Source organism: Pararge aegeria, chromosome 18 (assembly GCF_905163445.1).
Source record: "Pararge aegeria chromosome 18, ilParAegt1.1, whole genome shotgun sequence".
Taxonomy (NCBI): Eukaryota; Metazoa; Arthropoda; class Insecta; order Lepidoptera; family Nymphalidae; genus Pararge; species Pararge aegeria.
The window spans coordinates 14700689-14725079 of record NC_053197.1 but is presented as its reverse complement, the minus strand read 5'-3'; the positions used below and the strand labels follow the sequence as shown (position 1 = coordinate 14725079).

Here is a 24391-nt window from a genome sequence, read left to right as displayed (position 1 = left end):
ATTGAGAGGCAAGAATGTCTCTCGAAGAAGCAGTACTAGGACTTTTATGCGACAGAGCTTGTCCGGGGAAGTACTACCGCTCTGTTCCGGAATGAAGGACGTGGTTGCCGATGGCATAGGCGACAATTTGTAGGTCCTGTTCCTGAAATGCCCTGCGAAGTGTTTTCGTCGGTATTCCAAGTATTCTTATATCAGTATTATTATATCAGTCAATTGTTAAAAGAAAGAGAAGCCAGCAAGAAACTTAGCAGTTGGCCTTTACATGATATGGACGGAGCTGACTGCTTCCAAACAACCTTGCCAGTATGATCAATTGTTTAGTAACCTAGCTTAAATAAATGCGCATTTCAGATCCTATTGAACCATATTTTACAATAAAATTAAGGCAAGTTTTGAACAACTTGTTTTTATTAAAAACCTTATCAATCTGCACATACATTATATCCATAATGAAACTGTTGAACTAAATATTTAACACTTGTGTATCTTTAGAGATGGCACTGAACCTTTTGACATACCTAGACATAACTATGTTGTTATCGTCTTGACTTTATTGCTATTTATAAAGTTAAATACGTTGTTTAATTTTTTGCATTGGTAAGTCTAGAAATCATGTTATACTCAACCCCACTAATGACTTCTTCCTAACAGCATGAGTTTATAGAATATTAATAACAATTTAATTATCTATGCTAGCTAGAAATACTCCAAGATCTCTAAAAAGAGATATCGGAAGCATGGGAGAGTGAAATAAAATACAGCGTTAAAATCATCCATTTATTCGTCGACAAACGAAAATGTTCTATAATAAAATAAAGCATGACAATCAAAAATAGGTGGGAACATTAAGATCTATAGGAGATTTAATAATTAATCATTCCACATATTCAAACAACACCGTTCATTTTATTCACAATTAACTTTACGTTGTAAAACTTACTCTGCCAAGATTTACTTGCTACCTTACCTCACTTATCACAACTCTATAGATAATTTTGCAACTAGTATAAATAAAAAATCAGTCTTATCTATGCAATGATATCCAATACTAGACACTTGCAATTTCACATTGACCAAGCCAAGGACTTCATCTACATTTTCATTTTCCACTACAATCGGTATAAAAAACTTTGGGATCAACACCAAATCACTAATCAGTTCCAGACGAATTATTTTGCAAACAATTTCAATGATTCTCTCTACCTTTTCTTTTAGCAATCTATTTCTAAAATCCTTTCAAAAAAATGTCACTAAGTAGCTACAACTTTTGAATTTCTTCTAGTTTCACACATCCAGTAATGCAGCTGATACGTATATATAAGCGCCATCAAATATCTTTGTCTAACATTTTCTCGCCTTATTTTTATGAGATAAGATAAGAGAACTGTTCCAATGACCAGAATGATAGCCCACTATAACATTTCCATAAGTATTTAGACATCTAGTTGCAAGACTTATCTACAAAATATACTACTTCTAGCTTTAGCACACATTCTGTTTCCATATAGGAGTAGTCACTCCATTACAGCATCCATTCTTGAACCCCAAGCACAAAAACAACATAAAAAGGTCATTTGGACTAGATTAACTAAAACGAGGGACCCCTAACCGAACATAAAATTATTCCATTTACGAAATATCTACAAATATTTGGCAAATGATACCATAAGCTATTCCAAGTTTATTATTGGTAACCTTAATACCCGTGATGGTATAATGAGTGGCCGCCGTGATGCAATAATCCACCTCCATAACCTGAACCAATTGATGTGCCACCGATAACCGAATGGCCAATAGAACCAATCTTAGATGATACTATAGGAGCTCCAGAATAATAGCCTCCAATGCCACTGATCCCTCCGATACCACTGATGCCTCCAATGCCACTGATTCCACCAATCCCTCCGTAACCATATCCACCAATGCCGAGTCCTCCAAGCCCACCAATAGCAAGACCAGATCCTATTGAGCCAATGGAAACCGCTTGCGTTGCCACTGGCACAGGAACTCTTACAGGCACAGGTGCAGGAACACTGACAGCATAAGGTTGAGGTACAGGTATACCAACTCCTTGCGTGACTGTCACTGGAACAGGCTGCGGTACCGATATTGGAACTGCTCGGTCAACTGGCACGGCTATAGGTCTAGTGATGAGATGCGGTACAGGTTGAGGTACAGCCACTGGGACGGGGCGTGGACTATCTACTGGTACTCCAACGTGAACCGGTACGGGCACAGGTCGTGGTACGCTGACTGGTACGGGTTGCGGGACAGGGATGGCAACTCTATTATTGTATTCGGAGTAAGTATGCCGTACTGGAATATGGCCGTAGCCCGATGGTGATCTTTTCTTGGTTTCCGCGCTGGTTTGTGCAATGATGAGGCATGTGGCCAGGAAGATCTGAAAATTAAGGGCTTTTTTGATTTAAAATTATCTTGAGTTGTTCTTTTAATTTGAATGGGTTAAAATGTTGAGGAATTAAATGGCGTTCGATATTGGTGAATTGAAATATGGGTATCGTTGGATAATTGGACGGCGAATTGTCTATTGGTATTATTAAAAAAGAAACTGAGTGTAAAAATAAATATAATGCTATCTAAAAAGCAACAAATAAAAAAGTCAAAATACAACATTTGTAAGTCTTGATACTATACAACGTGTAACGGAATTATGAAAAACTGTTGAAGGGTGCATAAATATAATTCATAAGGACCCTGTAAAAATATTAAATCAAAAGAAGCATATTTACTTTTCCATACAAACTAATTCAAACATTCTAAGTGTTGACGATGACAACCCTATTGAAGATACAAGACCGACACATGCATAGTACCTACCAACGCTACGCGTCGCGTACCTATAAAGTTACGGGAGCCAATTGATTTTACTATTGCATGTGATGTTAGGGCTGTATCTGTATTTCTTTCAGTAAAAGCTATGGCAATGGTTTATCTAAAAACTGTTAGCGTTTCGGTTTCACAGAAACATCTCAGAAATAGTAAATAACCTCTAAAACCTTTGAAGTATTATTTCGGTTTTAATTTACACGCGGTATAATAAAGAACGGTATACAACATATATATAGGAATTTTAATGGTGTACTTGGCACCGACCGACCGATCTTGTCAGCACTAAACATCTGGTAGCAAAATACAAAGTAACATCCTTAAGCAACCATGTATCTACAAAAAATGTTACAAATAGAAACGTGAGGTTGACAGATTTCGCTTTAAAAACCTTTAAAAAATACAGTTATTATTTACAGTTAACGGTTAAAAATTACAGTTTTAATTACAGTTTAATATTTTAATTACATTATTTATAAACTGTCCTTGAGCCAATAGTCTCAAGGGCCTCCTAATAAGATGCATAGATAAAGAGGTACTTTTAGACTTTCTACTCAAGCAATATCTGTAAATACAGTGTTATATTAATTCAAATAAATGACGTCAACGCTTCAAGTATCGTCAGTTTTATTTAAGAACGTCATATGTGTAATAACTGATATTAATTACCTATTTTTAATAAACTTTTAAAGGTCTAAAAAAAATCCGCAATGCCATACTAGTATGTTTATTATATCTACACATAGTAACAATTTTTCATATTCCGCAATGACATATGTTTATATACACATAGTAACAATATTCGACAAAAAAAATTGGTCATTGACAAAACTATTTAAAAAAAATACAGTATTATTCCTTATCCAATTAAATTGCTTTACAGCATATTAATAAAAATAATATCTTGCTAACTAGAGGATATCAATTCAATTCTTGTTTATGGCTTTTGTCTGTGCCAACTGGGCACACAGTACTTCGCCAATGTCTTGTAGATCGAAAAGGTACGAAGGAGATTGATCGGTGAAACTAATGAAACTAGAGGATATCAAACCTATTATAAAAAGCGGGGATCGGGCGCGTTTGTATTTTTAAACATCATTCAAAATACCAAATTAATTTATTTCAAAGAATAGTTTGTGCTGCCATTTTTGTTCATGCCCGAATCATGAATTATTTTTCTATGCTTGCGAAAAATAAACAACAAAGATTGATATTAATAATATTTTCGTCCGACATATCTCATTCCCAAATTTCCTGGTTTATTAATGTTGTTTCCGATTTTTAATTTAATTTTAATAATTTAATTGTTTAAAAAAGATAAAAAGTACAGGACAAAATAAACATTTATTTAAATATCCGAAAATGTATCCTGGAAGATACCAGTGATATCTTCCAGGCTACCTTTTCGAACGTAGCGGGGAATTATTGGAAAATAGCACCCAACAGTAGACGGAGTTAAGTTGGAGGTCCCGAGTTCCCGTCCCGGATTTCCGGCAGGGGCAATTTGGGAATTTATAATTTCAGAATTTTCCCTGGTCTGGTCTAGGCTTTGGCCGTGGTTAGTTACCAACCGATCGACAAACACGTGCCGCTAAGCTATTCCAATACTGATTTGGTCCGACATTTGCCAAAGTTTCGTTAAGTATTTTATGTTATATAATAATGCAGTAAGGTACTTAGGCTTTCAAACAACTTAAGAAATGACCTTTTAATTTATCTTCAAAAAATATAAATAATAAATAGTTACAGATTGGACAAACCTATCAAATCGTCAAAAGTTAACATTTTCTTTAATTTATCATTAAATTATTAAAACTTATTGCTATAATAAAACTTACAAATTCGTGTTTGTACATTTCTAAGAGAACACAGTCTCGCGCAGTCCAATGTAAGTGAGACTTGGTTGGAAAGTGTTTCAATTTACGAAAGCATGGTATTTATATGTCACATGTGATTATAACATATTAAACCCGATTCTAGGCGGAAACTAGGCGTTTTACCTACACCACACATGATGGAAGAAAGCGGGAAAATTACGTGATAACTACTAGAGTTGCTATTACCTATAATGTTTGATGACCTCCTTGACTAAGTGGCCAGCGTTCGTAAAAATGTAGTTCAAAATTATAAATTCCTAATTCGAATGGAATTTCGATGAGAATTTATAATTTCTGAGTCTATATACTGCTAACGGGTTTATGCGCGGCATTGTATCCACCAGAATGCTACATCACGTAGTCGCATGTTTTTTCCGGTAGTTACGTTAAAAGCGTCCCACAAGACCAGAGAAAATTCAGGATTATAAATTCCCACAAATTACACTCGACGGTTATCAAACCTTCAATTACCTTTTTATGTTTTAAAGATTTCGCAGTAGGGATAAACGCAACAAGCAGCTCTCGTAATGTTGAATCTAAGATGGTAATAACAGCTTCAGTAGTTACTTTATGCCTCATCAGTGTAAAGGTTACCACACACGGGACAATTGGTCGCTCGACAATCCATCGGCAGTATCACGTGTATGTAAATTTTCGTATCTACATACAGCAGGCGATTTCTGAGATCGCTTGCAATCTAGCGCGATTCCACATGAAAGCCAACTCGCGTGAACGAATTTCTTACTATAAATGAGTGATATTAGGTCTCTTTTACTTATACAAATAAATTTTGGAAAGCGTCTTTTCCTTAACGGCGTCGTACAAGGGAGGCACCGGAGCGTTTTTGGGAGATCCCGGAGCCTCCCATTATGTGCTTAGGGCGGGCACCGAGAGGGTTTAGTGGGAAGAAATCCCACATAACCCAATTCACTAGAATTCGGGTTTCTCGTAGTCAGGCTTTTTACCCCCGTCAACAAAAAATAAAGGTATCTACGTTTTACATTGACGATACAGAGTTTGATATGAGCAAATCTTGTATTAAGGCTACAGTTTTGAAGCGATTGATCGCTGCGATCTTACAATCAATTGCTTCGACGGATTGCCTTTGTATTGGTATCTTAAGTACCTGCACTTACAAAGGCATAAAGCGTCTAGACCAGATGAAAACGTAATCGTCTGTAACCGATGTTTAGTTACACAACGATCTAACTTATTATAAAGATTTAGGCATCTTGTTTTCACTAACGACGAACAATGTGATACCTAATTAAGTAAAGCCTACTACTAGGATCTTTGAAGAAGTAGACAGAAACTTAAATATTTTCAATAATTGGATAGATCATAGAAACAGGCGTTACTATTCGGAAATCCATGATATATTATGAACATTAAGCTTAATATGCTATACTCCGCGAAAAACAGAAGAATCTGTACGTAATTTAACAATTATTCATGGTAAAGTCAACATATCCTGAGGATGCTCAGGTTTCGGAGCGAAACATGCGTAGAGGGTACCTTGCCGAGGATCTGTTTGGTGTGGAGTATAAGGATTGAAGAAATTATAAATTACACCATACAGATTCTCCTGCTTTTCGCGGAGTATAGCAAATTAAGCTTAATTTTCATAATATGAAATGTTTCCTACTAGCTGGCGCTACCGTCGCTATAAGACAATTACTAATTTTGGCATGGACGGTAGCTACGGCTCGCTTAAGCGCTCAGGCCCCGATTGCCAGAGAGTCGCAGGTTCAAATCCTGTCGTTTTCAAAAAATTTTATATGAATTTTAAACAAGGAAAGCCCAATGTAAGTAGATTCCAATGCATATTTTGACCTTTCACCAATAGTTATCACCTAATAGTTATCAACTTAGAAAAGTTAGAGGTCTGTGCTGGGATTCGAACTCAGGCCCCCGAAAGGTAAGTCAAGCTACTACCCACTGGGCTATCACCGCGTCATTATATTGAATATGTTTGCTATTCTAGACGACAACTTTTCTTTTTTATACTTTGTCATGATATAAATAATCAAAACCGGCCAAATGCGAATCGGATTAGGGTTCATTACCGTTGTCTTTAAAAACAGCAAAAAATTCAGGTATATTGTGGCCCCCTAAATGCTTCTAAAATATTTATTTTTTAGTATTTGTTATGACAACAGAAATACATCATCTGTGACAAATACTGTTTCAATATCACAGTTCATGAGATACAGCCTGGTAACAGACGGACAGGCGGACAGACGGACAGTAGGGTGTTAGTAATAGGCTCCCGTTTTACCCATTGGGTGTGGAACCCTGATAAAGAAATAACCTTATTCAGTATAATTTTCATTTAATTCCGCTATAATTTGTCAATCCACACTGCATGCGTGTCGTATGAATCGCAAAGGCAAAGGTACGTGATGAAATTCGTCACAAGGCAAATTTGTGGTAAGTATTCGCTGCTGGATAAAGCTGAACGCACACCTCGTCTGTCGTCAAACGAGTGGTAGATGGTAGGTCACGTCGTTTTCGAAAGGACAGTAGCTAATAACCACCTTAAGGGTTTTAACAGTGTCACCGGGGAGATGACAGAGTGACAGCTTGCCATGGGAAGAGCCCCAACACGGCTAGATAATTATATTCCCGCGGAAAGGATCAAAATTTATCTTCTCCCACAGCTTTATCATCTTTCAGAGCACTGTAGAAATAATCTCGTAGAAGTAGATGTAGAAGAAATAACTCTCAAGTAGAAATAATATACAAATACTAATGTGTAATAATAAACTTCTCCTATTCCATGTTCCCGTGCTTTAGCAGATGGAAACGTCAATTATATCCCCTGTAATGGGATAAAATTTTTGTCTCCTGCCTTTTCTACCCTTTCAGGGTTCAACCACATCGGTGGGAAGGGGGGATGTCGACCCGAGGGTGCCTCTTGCTAGGACCTCGGCTCGACTCGACTATTCAGGGTTTAACCGTAATTAATTTTAAAAACTTAGAAAAACGGTTGACCTAAAGGCCGAGGATACGTAATCACCAAGCTAGGGATTGGTGATCGGAGAAGATGACAGTAGCAAAGAGAAAGCGGCTGCCGTTCTCCCTTCCCTTTGACACCCGCGGTAAAAGGAGGGGTGGTGACAACTATATTCTGTATTGGATAGAAGCAGGCGCTGCTTTGCACAAATCCATGATATATTATGAAAATTAACCTTAATTTGCTAAACTCCGCGAAAAGTAGGAGAATCTGTGTAATTTATAATTTCTTCAATCCGTATACTCCACACCAAACAGATCCTCGGCAATGTACCCTCTACGCACGTTTCGCTCCGAAACCGGAGCATAATTAGACTTGCAGTAGAATGTTAAAGGTTTTTTTATAAAACCTCATTTTGGATAACTCAGCATCAAATGCGTTTCAAAAGTGCCTATATTACCTACTTGAAATAAAAAAAAATAGAATTTTGATCGAAGTGATGATAATTAAAAAGGGTGTGCGTGTAACCTTTACGCGCGATTGAAGTAAAACTTTTATTATTATTTATTGACGAAAGAGTAAAATGTTCCTGGGACTCCGCCATTTCATTTAATATTCACTGTTTCGTTTTATATTGTAATTTAAATTCATTAATATCACTTTCACATTTTATAAATATTTTCATTTGTTATATAGAATAATTGAGAGGAGAAAATTGAAGATTAGATCAGCACTTGTCAATATAACCTTGTCATTGAATATTATAGAATTTCAATTTCAATTTCTTCAATCGTCAGAAATTTTATTAATAAACCAGTATATTTAGAGATTTAAAAAAAAAATTGAATTTAAAATATTGAATTTTTATTCACTTTGCTATTCACAATTGATCCGTTTGAAAATATTGCAAAAAAAAAACCTAATTAATTATGATGTTTGCCACTAGCTGGCGTGTAAGTCAAAAAGCGTGGAGTATATGACATATACTTATGAACAATCGAAATTATTATTTTTAAATAGCGGAAACTACACAGACGTCTGACGTAAGCGTTACTTCCGTCAGAAAAACAATCTGAGTTACTTCCTAGTCGCGCCTAAAGAAGTTTTACTACGGAAACGAATTTATTAGTAATATGCGATCAGCTTAAGTAGTAGGTATTCCTAGTTGACTTACTTACTAACTTACCTGATGAATATTTATAAGTTTTCCTGTCGTAACGTCATCTGGGGATAGTTGAGATGCCGCCAATCACGTGCTCTGATTGAAATATCACCGCCTTATTGGGATTTTAGGCCGTTTGGTAACTTTTTAAACACGTAACCGATGATGTGCTCTGCAAGTCCTTACAGGCTAGGGTAATTTAATGGCGCAATATCCGGGATGCATTGCACTGCATTGTAGCTTTGATAGCCCAGTGGGTGGAGCTTCAACTTGACATTCGGGGAGCCGAGTTCGAATCCCAGCACGCACTTCTAACTTTTCTGAGTAATGTGAACAATTTTTATCAAATATTTATAATTTTTTTTTTTTTTTTTTAGTTTCACCTTTCTTTTTCTTTTTATTTTATTATAATTTCATTTCAATTCTATTTTAATTCTATTTTATTTTTTACCATTATAACCTTATTAATGAGTAAAATATTTTTATACATTTATTTTGTAATGGAGTTATATTTAAAATGTAATTTATTTTGAAATTATTTTTTCTTTGTGAAAACCTGTAATAAGCTACTCAAAACGTAGAAACTTGATAGCTGTCGGTTTTATAAAATAAATATATAAGTAGATAATTCAAAAATCGTTCATTTCAAGAAAGCCTAGTTTAACAAGCACTTTTGAAACGTCAAGTCAGTCTGTTTGTAGTACCTCTGCCACCGGTTCGGAAGGCAGATTCCACTGGGAAGAGCTGGCAAGAAACTCAGCAGATTGCTCTTTTCCAACATCATTTTACAGTTTAACAAGCTTGAGAATTTTTCTGTTTTCCTAGAAATGAGAGCGGAATGGCCTCCTTCCAAGCATCCTTGTCGTTAATACTTTGCTTATCGTGAGGAAACCTGTATGCCTGTGTTGTTCATAATGCTCTCAAAAGGCGTGTGGAGTCCACCAATCCGCACTGGGCCAGCGTGGTGTACTACGGCCTAAACCATTTTCATAGTTGGAGGACACCCGTGCTCTGTTGTGGGCTCTGTTTTAGGAATATAGAAATAATGTCTTTTTTCTAACAATATTATGAGCTTTGATGACTTAAATAAAGATTATTATTATTATGAATATTATTACAAAATATTTAATTGTTTCTGATCACACGATCACGTCAGACCGCAGATGGACAAACTAACACCAATTCTTATGCGATACAGGTAAACTTAATGGCTTCTCCTATACCTAAACCAAATCGACGTGCACCAGAAAATCTATTTTTAACATGTGGTGCAACGCGAATCGTTCTGTAGTTGGTTTTAAAAAACGGTCGCGTTCCGTGGTGCCTCTCGGAATATCTATTATTCCGCAAAACCAGATCACTTGGTCGACAGCCTAGTTTTGGGAAAATTACATCATACTGTCATTAAAACCCATAAATCTGTTAGAAAAAAGACATTATTTCTATATTCCTTAAAGATTTTCGTCTCATCAACCCATTAACGGCCCACTACAGAGAACGGGTCTCCTCCCACAGTGAGAATAAGGCTTTAAGGCTCATATTTTTGTTTGAAATAATTAAATAGTTCAAACAAACTAAAAAAACACGCTTGGTATAAAAAACTAAACTAATTTCTTTCTTTTAGTTTATTCATAATAGCGATTTTTTTTTAGTTTTTCTTGATCTATTATTTTTATTAGAGCAAAATTAATCGGTAACCCATCCACCATTAAAGAGATAAAATATTTTTTTTTTATTCAGTGTGCCCGTCTCTCGAAATGCAAGTTCTAATTATTATTTAAAACAGGACATTAAAAAGTAATAGCTAACGCCCTCTACCATCTAGTAGCTTATTGTTTTCTGTGGAATTTGTTAGGTACGCGAACGCCATAGGTTTTTTACATTTGGGTCTAGATGGCGCTGTAGTAATTAGTAAAAAATCTTATTTTTTATAGTGAAAATTGGAATAATCTTTTCAGATTAGTGTATTGTCATCGGTCCTCGATATGTCTACAAAGTTTGAAAGAAATCTGACCGTTTAAAGTGGGTCAAAATCGCGCCCAAAGAAGTCGGTTACAAACAAACATACAAGTGAAGCTAATATAAAGCGTGTAAAAAGACATTAGGTTAGGTTAGAACATAAATAGACGTGCCTGCGGCCGGGCACTGAGATTCAGTTCAGTGAAAAACACCTATTATTATATTCCTAAAAGATCATCGTCGCATCAACCCTTTACCGGCCCACAGGGCACATTGTGGGAGGAGACCCGTGCCCTGTAGAGAGCCGTTAGTGGGTTGATGAAGATGACGATATACTTGCACAATATACACAGAGCTCATGGGAAGCGTGCGGTGACGATGAAGCGAGTTTCAAGCTCACCCAAATACAGCTCAACGCGCCTAAAGAAGTTTTCGCTTCAAAAATATGTATGCTCGGATGAAGTTGCGAGTTACTGCCAGTAATAAATAACAGGGAAGTCGCTTCTAAGAAAATGAGCCGACGCTACGAGAAAAAGGTGAGTCGGGAAATGTTTCAGCCTTATTAGCGAACAGACAGACCGACATTCCTGCAGAGCGGTGACGTAATGTCGGCGGAAATGGAGGGGCCTAAAGGTATCTAGATTGAGGTGTTTTATTCACCTATTTCCAGTGAAATGTTATAAATTGTTATCTTTGGTGAAATTTCTCGATCGATATGTTCATGGCGACCACTAGAGCAAAGTCTTGATGTTCAACTACAGATCGTTATCCTAGGTTCGATTTCCGGGTCAAGACGTTGTTAATCCTTATGTTATGTTGAAGTTGGAAAATCCGCGGTATCCCCCCCCCCCCCCCCACCTCGAAAAGCACGATAAGCCATTAATCCTGTTTACCATCGCAAACAAGTTATAATAATAGTTCAACTTCATCATGATCATATCAACCGATTACCCACGACAGGGCACGGGTCTCATCCTAAAAAATAAAGGGTTTAGGGCCTAGTCTCACACGCTGGCCCTGTGCGGTTTAGTGGATGCCGCCTTATAGAGTATTAGATTACCCACGACGGGTCTCATCCTAAAAAATTAAGGGATTAGGGCCTAGTCTCACACGCTGGCCCTATGCGGTTTAGTGGACTCCGCATGCCTTAGAGAACATTATAGAACTCTGGCACGCAGATTTCCTCACGATGTTGTCCTTCAACGTTAAAGCAAGTGATTTAATTGTCTTTAGCGCACGTAAATAAGAAAAGTTAGAGGTGCGGGATTCGAACTCGGGCCCCTGGAAAATCTATCATTCACTAACTTTTAAATCGTCGCTACCAATGTCAATGTGATGCCAATGTGAATGTGATGAGTGACAGTAAGCCGAGCGCTGTCATACATATAAAACTGACTGTGACATAATCCGCAATCTGATTACCAAGTGATCCGCTGTATTGTTTTGTTGCAACATTCCATGCGTTTCGTGAATGAACATATTAGAACGAGCGGTCACTAGGCCAGTCGCAGAAGACCCATGCAATTAAATATGAATGATCCATAGGGAAGCTTTTTTTTAAGATTTTTTTTTAATTCTCCTACGCGTTAGCCCTAGACCGCAATCTCACCTGCTGGTAACTTATGATGCAGTCTAAGATGGTAACGGGCTAACCTGTCAGGAGTATGGCAGTTGTGTTAAACCTATACCACTAATCGATTTCTAGGCGACATCGTACCGGAACGCTTAATCAACTCGGCACGTCTTTGTCCATGACAGTGGCACCTGTCAAGGAATACAGCAACGCTAATTTCCAGAACGGACCCAATAATGTTCACAATGATTATGATTGTGATAAAAATATCGTCAAAAATCGTACAATATATTTTTCCACTACAGGTTAGCCCTTGACTGCAATCTGACCTGGTGAAAAGTGACGATGCAGTTTAAGATGGTAGCGGGCTAATCTGTTAGCAGGGGCGTGCATAGAGGGTATGCACAGGGTATGCAGATGATATAAAATGAAGAAAATCTCCAGTACGAGTTATGCAAAACTTAAGGATAGGCATTTTAAGAGAAGCCTACCCCTTAGAATTTATAACTCGTACTGGAGATTTTCTTCATTATTAAATCTGCATACCTGTGCATACCCTCTATGCACGCCACTGCCTGTTAGGGAATATGGTAGTCATACCCCATATTCAAATTCTACACGACATCGCACCGGAATACTAAGTCGCTTAGCGGCACGTCTTTGTCGGTAGGGTGCTAACTAGCCACAGCCTAAAGCTAAGACCCGACCAGAGAAAATTCAGAAATAATAAATTCCCCAGCCGGGAATCGAACCCGGGATCTACTTAAATTCACAGCGCTCACCGTTGCGCCAGGGAGGTCGTCAAATACACAACTTCGCCTGTAACTTCGCACGGTAACACTTTGTACTAGCCACAAAGAAATTCCCATATTAACATTCAATACGTTCACCATCATTGTCTCGGTTTGCCAACAAAGCTGTTGTTTTTATTACGATTAATGCACTTTGAATTTGTGGGTTTGTGTGATGTAATAAAATTCTTCTGACTTGATTGTCTATCTGTGGATTACTGATTGGTGCGAAAGGGTATTGTCAATGTAACATATACCTCATAACAAAACTTACAAGTTATATCAAATTACCGACATTGCAGTTTAGTAGCAGATTGCCCGAGAGTCGCAGGTTCAAATCCTGTCGGTTCCGTATTTTTTTATATGCGTTTTAAATTTATAAAATTGATAATTCCTCCAAGTGTAGGTAAAAACACTAATAAAAATTATAAAAATATAAAAAAGCAATGTGCCATCTCTTGTTTCAAACGTGTCTCATTGTAATATGGACTTTTGAAAAAGTAGATCGAAACTGCAACGTTTCCTACTAGATGACGCTACAGTCGCTATAAGGCTGTTGTGAAAGGCATATGCTAATTTCGGCATCGACGGTAGGAGAGTCGGAGCTTAATTGGTGAAAGAGCTCAGGCCGCGATTGCCCGAGAGTCGCAGGTTCAAATCCTGTGGGTTCCGAAATTTTTTATATGCATTTTAAATTTATAAAATTGCACTTTGTTATACTGCTAGAATTGCTAGACATAATTCTGACATGAACTATTTTAGAGTCAAAGTAAGTGACAAAGTGTACAAATTGAGTAACAATCAATTCCTCTGTAAGACCGTGTGGTCTTACTTTCTAAACACAAGTAGATAATCGCATGAGGTTGTATACCGAATTAGTTGCCGACACGACAAGACGACCCTTCGCGCCATTTTAAAAACAGGGCAACCTAGTTAAAATAAACAATCTACAATGTCAGTAATAATATATAACTTGTACGTTTTGTTATGAGGCAGTGGCGTGCACTTCCTACATGCACAAAAGCACTGCATACCCAAATTATTATATTAAACTCGTATTTGAGGGGATTCTTATTCATTTCATGCTATGTATTTGCTTTATGCATACCCTGGCTGAATACCCCGTGCACGCCACTGTTATGAGGTATATGTTACATTGGCAATATCCTTTCGCACCAATCAGTAATCCACAGATAGACAATCAAGACAGAAGAATGTTATTTCATCATAAAGCAACAAGTAGCTCTAATATACTAGATAGCTCTAGTTACACTACTAGAGTTTAGCTTCTTACATGAACTTTTTCAATGTCAAAGTGAATCAATGACAAAGTGTACAAATGGTGTAATCGGAAGGTAATCAGGAGATAAAAATTATACCTGCTTAATTACTGGACATGGAATAGGAGAGGTTTAACCCCCGTTTATTAATACACATATATTATTAGGATATTATTTCCACTTGTGCGCCAGTGCTCTGAGAGTTGATAAAGCTGTGGGAGAAGATAGATTTAAATCCTTTCCCCGGGGATATAATTGTCTCCTGCCCATGCTAGCCGTGCTGGGTCTTCTTTTTTGGTTGTCCAAGTATAACTGGAAAAAAGAACTGGCTTACAGTGGCGTGCACTGGGTTTCTTACCAGGGTATGCGTACAGCGGGAAAATTGCATAAAACGGCAAAAATCCTCCTCCTATCGATATATGAATTTTTGGTTAGGCAGTGCTTTTGCGCCCGTAGGAAGTGCACGCCATTGCTGTATTATATGCAGTGGCGTGCATAGAGGGTATGCACAGATTTTTTTTTTTAAATATTCTACGACAATACACACATCGCCATCTAGCCCCAAAGTAACCGTAGCTTGTGTTATGGGTACTAAGACTAATACCCATAATATACATAAATACTTAGAATATATATATATAGACACTCAGACACTGAAAAACATTCATGCTCATCACACAAACATTTTCCAGCAGTGGGAATCGAACCCACGGCATTGGACTCAGAAAGCAGGATCGCTCAAACTGCGCCAATCAACCGTATTGAGATGATATAAAACGAAGAAAATCTCCAGTAAGAGTTATAAAAAACTTAAGGATATGCATTGTAAGAGTTATAGAAAGCCTACCCTTGAGTATTTATAACTCGTACTGGCGATTTTTTTTATTTTATATCATCTGCATACCCTGTGCATACCCTCTATGCACGCCATTGCTTATATGATGCAAAACATTCCAGGCATCATTAAATATCATAATCTTAACACTATTATTATTTAAAGTTATTATTATTTAAAGTGCTTGATTTTCCCGCTTTCTAATATCAAGTTCGAATTAATAGATGTTGATGGAGCATGCACTGAGATTATGTCATAGTATTAGCAGTGCAATCTATGAGTCAGAATTAATCTGGTGGGAGTACCAATGCCGCACGATTTTCAGAATTGATTTGTGTATCCCCTATAATATTTATTATTATTATTTTATGATCCCTATCCCTACTAATATTATAAATGTGAATGTTAGTTTGTTTGTAACGCTTTCACGCGAAAACCACTCATCTGATCTTCATGAAACTTTTTATACATATTCTTGGAGTTATTAGAAATAATATAGTATACTTTTCTTTAAAAAAAAGTTACGTAAGATAAAAAAATGTTTGTGAAAAAATCTCATATATGATTATAGGTGTGTATATGTATCAGTACCCAAAATTACGCGGGCGAAGCCACAGAGCACATCTAGTCTTTATATATATATTTCTTGTGTGCGTGTGTATGTCACTGAACTCCTCCTAAACGGCTGGACCGATTTCAGTGAATTTTTTGGTATGCTTTTGGGTGGCACCCTGGATGGTTTGGATGCACAAATCAGCCCGACAGATGGCGCTGGGGTCCGCTAGTAAATTATAAATGTCAATGTAAGTTAGTTTGTTACGCTTTCACGCAAAAACTACTAAACCGATAATCATGAAACTTAGTACACATATTCTTGGAAGTAATATAGAATACTTTTTATCATCACATTAAGCTTGGTTCCTTTGGGAGAGGGGATGAGTGTTTGACGATTTTACACCATAACTCGGACAAATTATAACCGTTTTAAATAATTATTTTTGTACTGTAGGGGTTTATGATATGTGTTTAATTTTGTCCAAACTGTGGTTGGAGATAAGGGACAGAACTCCCCAGCGGACAGCAGCAAACCCCTCATTTAAGGCTTAGCGATACTGAATATTTTAATTTTTTTTAGATCAACAACTTAATTTAATGCCACATCAAAAAACAAACAATATTTTTGAGCGGTGATAGCCTAGTGGTTAGGACTTCGGCTTCACTTTCAGGGGGCCGAGTTCGAAGCAAGTACTTTTAACTTTTCTAAGTTATGTGCGTTTCAAGCAATTAAAATATCATACATATCGTTCATACATATATGTTTACATAATTGTAAGGGGATGGTGATAACTTCGTTCGTCAACTTAAATCTAAAGCTACGAGGGTTCCAAACGAGCCCACAACAAACTAAGCCGGGTACATTTTTTTTTGTTATCACCATCTCACAGTTAATTTATTTAGAGCAATTCACACCCAAGCTTTTTTATCGTTTAAGTAATCCTTAATATTATAATAGGAACAGGATATGATGAGTATATAGAGTATTTTACATATGTATTTTGTTTATAGAGAAAATTAAAAACTCTGTGTTAGTGACTGTCTGACGACCTCCTAAGAGCAGTTGTAGTTGTATAAGTGGATGTCCGGGTTCAGTCCCCGGCAGGGGCAAGGAATAATTTTAGTTTCGTGGGAGACTTCAGCCGTAGGGTACCAATACTTTTTATTACGGATTTAAAAAAAATCTTCGAAGAAACCTTTCTATTGTTGTAGTATATATATTTATTTTTATTATTATATTGTATATATATAATTGGAATCTCGGAATCGGCTCCAACGATTTTCATGAAATTCAGTATACAGGGGGTTTCGGGGGCGATTCATCGATCTAGCTAGGATTCTTTTTTAGAAAATGTCGTTTTATTTATTATGTTCCAGTAATAACAGATTTGGTGCAACCAACGGGTCAGCTAGTAAATAATAATTTTTGCAATTAGTTGTTTTGGGGTAATCGCAGGAATTCAAACTACTTCTTATATGACTTACTTAAGGTAGTTGATTATGTACTTACGTGACGATTATGTGATTTAAAGAAAAATAAATTAAAAGAAAACTTGATTCGAATCAATTAGGATAGTTATCTAAGTGCCTTATGTAGGTTCTGGAGCAAAAAGTCGTCTGGAATTCATCTTGTATAGTTAAAGAGCTAGTGGAAATTTTGGTGCTTATATAATTACTAAGTTGTTGAAAATCATTCTTTTTTAATTCTTTCGGTCATTAGAAATTGAAAATTTTACATATCACCTTTCAAGATCCAAGATATTAATCGCTGGACGCACATCGAAAGCCAAGGAAACGGCGACCAAGAAAAAAGGAAAATCCTTTAAAAAAAAAAAGGATAGCATGTTTGTAGTATATATTGTGTACTACGCCTTTATAATATTGAAATATTTTCCACAAAGAGTAGTCTGAAAGAGATTGGTGTAGGAATACGATAAATGTTTGTAAAATTACTTCATTTGCGTTTTTTGTAACGAGTTGTAGTAGTACTTTGAGGGATAGAGCTCGTCTGGGTAAGTACTACTGCCATGCTCGGTTTGCGGCCAAGCAGCAAAGCTGGTTGCCGGTAAAACACATGAGGCTTAACAGCTTGGCGCCTAAGGTTGGTGGACATGGAGTGGCACTTCGTTGGTCGTGTCACTTGCATACACTGTGAAGTTTGCAACAAAGTTTATATCGTTAAAACGTGTTCGCTTACCTCATAAAATAGGGCTCACAGTTACTCAGCGGTCGATGTAGATAGCAAAGCTGGGAGTATATCTACGTGATAAAATAAGGAATGAGGGGATCCAACGAGTATGAAGAACTTGAGATACCGATATAGCTCAACGAGTCGCTGAAGTGGCAATGGGCGAGGCACATAGCTCAGAGAACCGGTGGAACCCAAGGTGCTGGAATGGCGACCTCGCACCGGTAAATGCAGCGTTGGACGACACCCAATGAGTTGGACTGCTGACTTCAAGCGAGTCGCTGGATACAAGCAGCCATAGACCGTGGAAGTTGAAACTCTCTACAAAAGACATCATATGTCCAGCGGTGGACGCCAATCTGTTCAAGTGATGGTGATGAAAGTGTAAACCGATCTATTTATGACGATAAATAGATCGGCTTTGAATTGAATAGATTACTTGACCGCCGATTGACGCAGTGTGCAGCGATCCTGCTTACTGAGTGTAGGTTCGATTCCCACAACTGGAAAATGTTTGTGTGATGAACATGAATATAGATATTAAGTATGTATATTATTCACAAAAATATTAATCAGTCATCTTAGTACCCATACCACAAGCTACGCTTACTTTGGGGCTAGATGGCAATGTGTGTATTGTTGTAGTATATGTTATGTAGGAATAGCCACGGGATAGCCATAGTATGCCTGCCAATAAGCGGTCGTATCGCGTCATGTTTAAGTTACGTCGGCGCAGCGAATTCCGGAGGCTAGCTTTGAATCGTGATGCGATGCCTTTTTTTACCACGCTTCCTATGGTAAGATCCTAGGGAGCTCGAGCCACCAATCCGCCGAGCATAGTTTAAAGTTTAGTTTTAATATTATAATAATTAATAATGTAACTCTTAGACTAATAAATTAATATAAGTCTTAACACCTTTTTATTCTGCACCCTGCTGCGAACCTAAATATAAGTTATATTTAATTATTTATTTATTTTGTATTTAATTCAATATCTAACTCTTTTCTTTTTATTAAAAGAATTTTGCCACCGGCTCACGAACTATAACATGAGTATACGGTTATGTCACATTAACCGGTCATTACGAAAGTGGTCTAAGCCATATTCTTTTAAATTGAGTAATGCTTGCGACTAGCCTTGAACTTGTTAGATTAATATAAGGTAACTACCTCGATGGTCTAGTCGTAAGCGCGATAGACTACGTGAATGAGCTCGAGGGTTTGATTTCCGGGTGGGCAGACGTGTTTCTTGCATCCATGTGCGAAGTGTTGCACTGTTTATAAGCGATGATTTTCCACTTACCATCAAGTTGGCTAACTGCTTGGTAAATCAATAATTATAACTATAAAAAAAATTCCAGTCAACAATCTCAAAAATAGATATACCTAGAAGGGACATTCTGATTTCAGATGTTGACCAAAACAGTCCTTGGAAAACGATCAATGTGGAAAGTAGACCATCTGAGAGCTCTTTACAGTCAGGAGACCCTTGACAATTAGTTACCAACTATAAGCTCTATATACAACCCCTTAAGGTTAAGTTTCCATTGTTATTGTCATAGTTCATATGAGATTTAAGTTGATACTTTAAATACCATGAGACCCTTGCAACACATTTTGCAATGAAGTTTTAACTTTATGTACAGATTTTAAGGTTGTAAATCGATTGTATAAATTATTGTGTAAATGACATTTGATAATTATACCGGGTAATCTAGATCAGCGGTCTTAGTACAAAATTTGCTCGCTTGGAATCGAATAGTCGCTTGCGAGTATGAAACTCTATATTGTCAAAGTAAAATGGACCTAAATAACTCGTAGTAGAGTCGGTATTCCTATACTTTTCATTTTTTGTTTTACAAACCTTCTGTCAAAAGTCCTAGTTAGAGAATTCTAGTCCAATTTGAACTATAAAACAATTCAAATAAGTTCTATTTCCCTTCGATGTTCAAGTATTTCCATACTCGAAAACGACTCCTCAATTGCGAGCGAGCAAATCTAGTCCTAAGGCTACATTATTGTGGGAACAGAGGTCCTTTCAAACGGTGTAATTTATGGACCCAATCGTTACAGATAGGTAAGTCAATATGCAAATTAGTTAGCAAATAATCGTTGTACTTAAATAACTGGCAAGACACCGTTGCTTCACCGGCTCAACAAATTATTTCGCTTGTATTCATACAATTATGCCAGAACGGAAATAATTAGATCCAAAGCTTTTGCGATCACAATTTATATTTAAAAATAATAATAAGATTTCCTTCCAACATTTTTTTTTGTCGTACTTTTGTAGAAATTGTTGCAACAATGTTTTATTAATAAAATCAAAATTCATTTATTTCAGGTAGGCCCAGTGTAGAAGCACTTTTAAACCGTCAAGTCAGTCTGTTTGTAGTGACGCTACCACTCCAATCCTAAGAATCTTCCAATTCTCAAGGGCGTGTCAAATCCACACTTGGCCAACGCGCGACTGGTGGTCTACGGCCAAAACCCTTCTTATCCTAACATGGGCAGGAGAGCATTATCTCCCCGGGAAAGGATAAAAATTTAACTTCTCCCACAGCTTTATCAACTCTCAGAGCATTGGCGCATAAGTGGATATAATATGCTATGCTATAATATAATATATATATTTGGTCGGCCGATTGGCGCAGTGGGCAGCGACCCTGCTTTTTGAGCCAAGGCCGTGGGTTCGAGTCCATAAAATGTTTTTCAGTGTCTGGGTGTTTATCTATATATTATAAGTATTTATGTATATTATTCATATAATTATTGCTCCACCCATAACTCAAGCTATGCTTACTTTGGGGCTAGATGGCGATATGTGTACTGTCGTAGTATATTTATTAATTTATTTATTTATAATAAATGCGTTTTAAAAAACGGAGGTAAACTTCTCCTATTCCATGTTACCGTGCTTTAGCAGGTGGACACGATAATTATATACCTTTGTCAGGGGATATAATGAGGGTATATAATTTGTATCTCCTGCCTGTACTAGCCCTTTTTTTTTTTTTTGCCAAAATGCCTGACGCATACCACTCCGTTGGGGGAAACGAAGTAGTTATGTGGGACTTGCACCCACTAAAAACTCTGTGTGTCCCTCGATAGACCTATAAGTGAGAGCACGGGGTTCACTTGCGTATTCACCGCACTCGCCTGTACTAGCCCTGCTGAGCCGGCCCGTGCCCTGTTGTACCCGGTAATGGATCGATAATGAAGATGATGATGCATGAAGGTTCTCTGATGTGTTTCTTCACCGTCGAAGCGATTGAGATTTAAATGCTTAAAACGAACATTGCTCCGAAAGGCGTCGAATTCGGTCCCCCCGAATGTCAGGCCGAATTCCTAGCCGCTAGGCAATCGCCTCTACATACGCATGTAAACATTATTTAAATTAATTGCAATGACTTCATTCTGTAATTTTTTTTTATTACTTATGGCCTTTAGCCATGTATAATATCTTAGAAATTGCGTATAAGGGATATTTATGTAATGCAAAAAACCACATCAAAATCGGCCCAGTATTATTTTTTCAGCAAAATATACAGAACCGTTAACATCATAAACATCATCAGAACGTCGATATCCCACTACGGGGCACAGGCCTCCTGTCTAAAAGAAGGAATCAAGAGCCTAGATCCGCCACACCAATCCATAATGAGTCGGCGTGTTTTTAACGTTTGCGTTTTTTGTGACACGGCCCATTCTCTAACTACTGGTAATTTTGGTACTGAGAATTTCTTGAAAGGACGCAAATAGGTACCTAACTACTTTTTAATATTGACTTGATTTTATTTGAACTTTTGACCTAGTGATCTGGAATCGAAAATGCTAACTAACCACTAGACCAACGTAACAAACTGAAACACATTATTTAAATAAAATTCGCCTCTCTATTTCATTCATAAAATAGTAAAATACAATAATGACATTAATTCAAACTAAACGTAAGCATTGTTAAATATATTTAGGGATTTTTAGGTAGGTCTACATTCTACAATCTATAAAGTGTATATACCTAAAAGACTATTTAAAAAAAGAATGAATCCAAGAAATTTACAGTTTCACTGATAAAAAAATGTATGTCGACTCGGCGTTAGGCCGTAACTCAACAGTCAACACTTATAAATCTGCGAGAATGTGACGTCACGTAGGTGAGTGGCGAACTACTTTAAGATTCATTTACAATATTTCGGCACTTCTCATAACCGGCTCGTTGGTCTAGGGGTATGATTTTCGCTTAGGGTGCGAGAGGTCCCGGGTTCAAATCCCGGACGAGCCCAATCACTTTTTATTTTTTTTAATTTCGAATACAGGTTTCTTATATTTAAAGACTAACAGTTTATGCAAAAAAAATTTTTTTTTTTCGGTATTTAAAAAGTCACAAAAGCGATTGTTAATTAAGCACGCAGACGCAAAAAAAAAAGGTCAATTTACGACTTTATTTAAATATATTAATTATATTCTAATGAAATATTTAAATACAAAATAGGTAGATAAGATAATTTTTAAATATAGATAATACACAGATATACGAGAAGATTTACGTCTTTAAGGTATTCTGCTTTATTATAATAGTAAAGTAACTAGCACTACAAACATAAAATTAGATAGTTATGAATATAAAGGCATAAAATACATACTTAACTAATGGCAAGAATTTTACGGCAGGGTCTCATTGCGTCTTAGAAGACTAAACCTTAAAGAATAAAGATAGACGAAACATTTCTGGCTCACTTTCTACTATGCCACGGTGCCTAGCCACCGTCTAAACAGACAGAAGTTTGACCTGCTGCCCGATTCACCAACTTTTTCAAATATTCATTGATTTTACAACTGTCGCTATCAAATTATTCTTTTACCAAGACGATTAATGCAAAAGTTCGTAAATCGGGCAGGTGATACTGAGAATTCCTTGACAAAACCTCAATAGCTAAAATTGTTTAGGTGTGTTGTCTGGAAGAGTTTACTGTGTAGCAATAGGGACTCGAGTTGTATAATAACTAACCCTACAAGGGTTAGTATTTATAGGAAGGCTTTATTCTCTAACATAATATACTTTGAGTGGTGATAGCCTATATAGATAGATAGGTATAGATAGCACTTTCGTTTTGACCGAGTTCGAACCCCGGCACGCAATTTAACTTTTCAGAGCTATTTGCGTTTTTAAATTTAAATATCACTTGCTTTGACAGTAAAGGAGAACATCTTGAGGAAACCTGCACACCTGGAAGCTCTCTGTAACGTTTTCCTAAGGTGTGAGAAGTCTAACAATCAGCACTAGGCCATCGTGGTAGACTAAAACCAGAACATTGCTCATCTAAGGTGAGAACCGTGCTCTGTAGTGTTTTGATAATGATTATAGATCAAACCATTACAGGAGACTAAGCCTAACTTATTTTAAAGAAGAAATATTTAAATATTTTTAATGATAAATCTTATGTTCAATTGAATTGAAATTTAAAGTAGGGTTAACTTCAATTCAATAATTAACTATAATATCATAAAATTACAACTAATAAGAAAAACGTCTTGATATTACCTATATGTAGACGCGTTAGAAGTTATACTTCTTTGGCGTAATAGTTTGGCGAGACCCATTCTGCGTTTGTTGAAAAAACGACACTAATAATAGAAAAACGGTATATAATAAATTGAAAGTATTATTATAACGCATTATCTAGTTAAAAAAGTTTATTTAAATATTACAAAAATATTTCTACATGATTAAAGAAATGGACAACATAAACATAATTAAATTCGCTAAACTAATTTACTTACTAAAATTTTAAAGTAACTAATTCGGAAGACTTATTATAGGACAACCAAGTTTCACTCAAAATTTGAGATGTTTGTACAATCGAATCAATTAAATCACCGGAATGTGCCCGCAGACTTTGACAATTTAAAGTTTACACTGTCAAACCTTACAGCTTACTTCAGGGTGTCAGTTTTTTGTGACAGTGTGCGCGCGCAACGTAAAAAAATATTCTCATAATTTTTGCCAAACGCAACAGAAGTATACCTTCAAAAACTTTAAAACGCTTATAATGGCTTGATATGCTAACCGACTGACCGTACCATCTGTCTGCACCCTCTACTTTCGTTTCTGTCTGTGAATAGAAGGTTGAAGTTAACGCGCCCAAGTAGGCCATATTGCACTCCTTTTATCACAATTCACCAGCCAGGAAGAGATTGTTGGGCGTAGGTATCTGTTTAGGTATTTAACCTAAATCGGTTGCGGCCACGGTGATAATTCGACCTTTCGCTTAATTGCCCGGTTTCGTTAGCTTTTAGTACCAAGAATTCCCCGAAAATATCAACTGCTCATTTTTGTTGCTTTTGTTTAGGTATGGTTGCCTGGA

The 24391-nt window shown here is 36.8% G+C and overlaps 1 protein-coding gene and 1 non-coding gene across 2 annotated transcripts; one reads left to right on the top strand and one right to left on the bottom strand.

The window, feature by feature from the left end:
• Positions 1–1696: 1696 nt before the first annotated feature.
• On the bottom strand, positions 1697–24181 carry LOC120631787 (tetra-peptide repeat homeobox protein 1-like). The gene is made up of 2 exons (XM_039901466.1): positions 24095–24181; positions 1697–2401 (listed from the first exon to the last, which is right to left on the bottom strand). Exons 1-2 carry the CDS (start codon positions 24179–24181, stop codon positions 1697–1699), a joined length of 792 nt encoding a protein of 263 aa, XP_039757400.1.
• On the top strand, positions 22237–22308 carry Trnap-agg. The gene has a single exon. It is a non-coding gene; the product is annotated as a tRNA-Pro (tRNA).
• Positions 24182–24391: the final 210 nt, after the last annotated feature.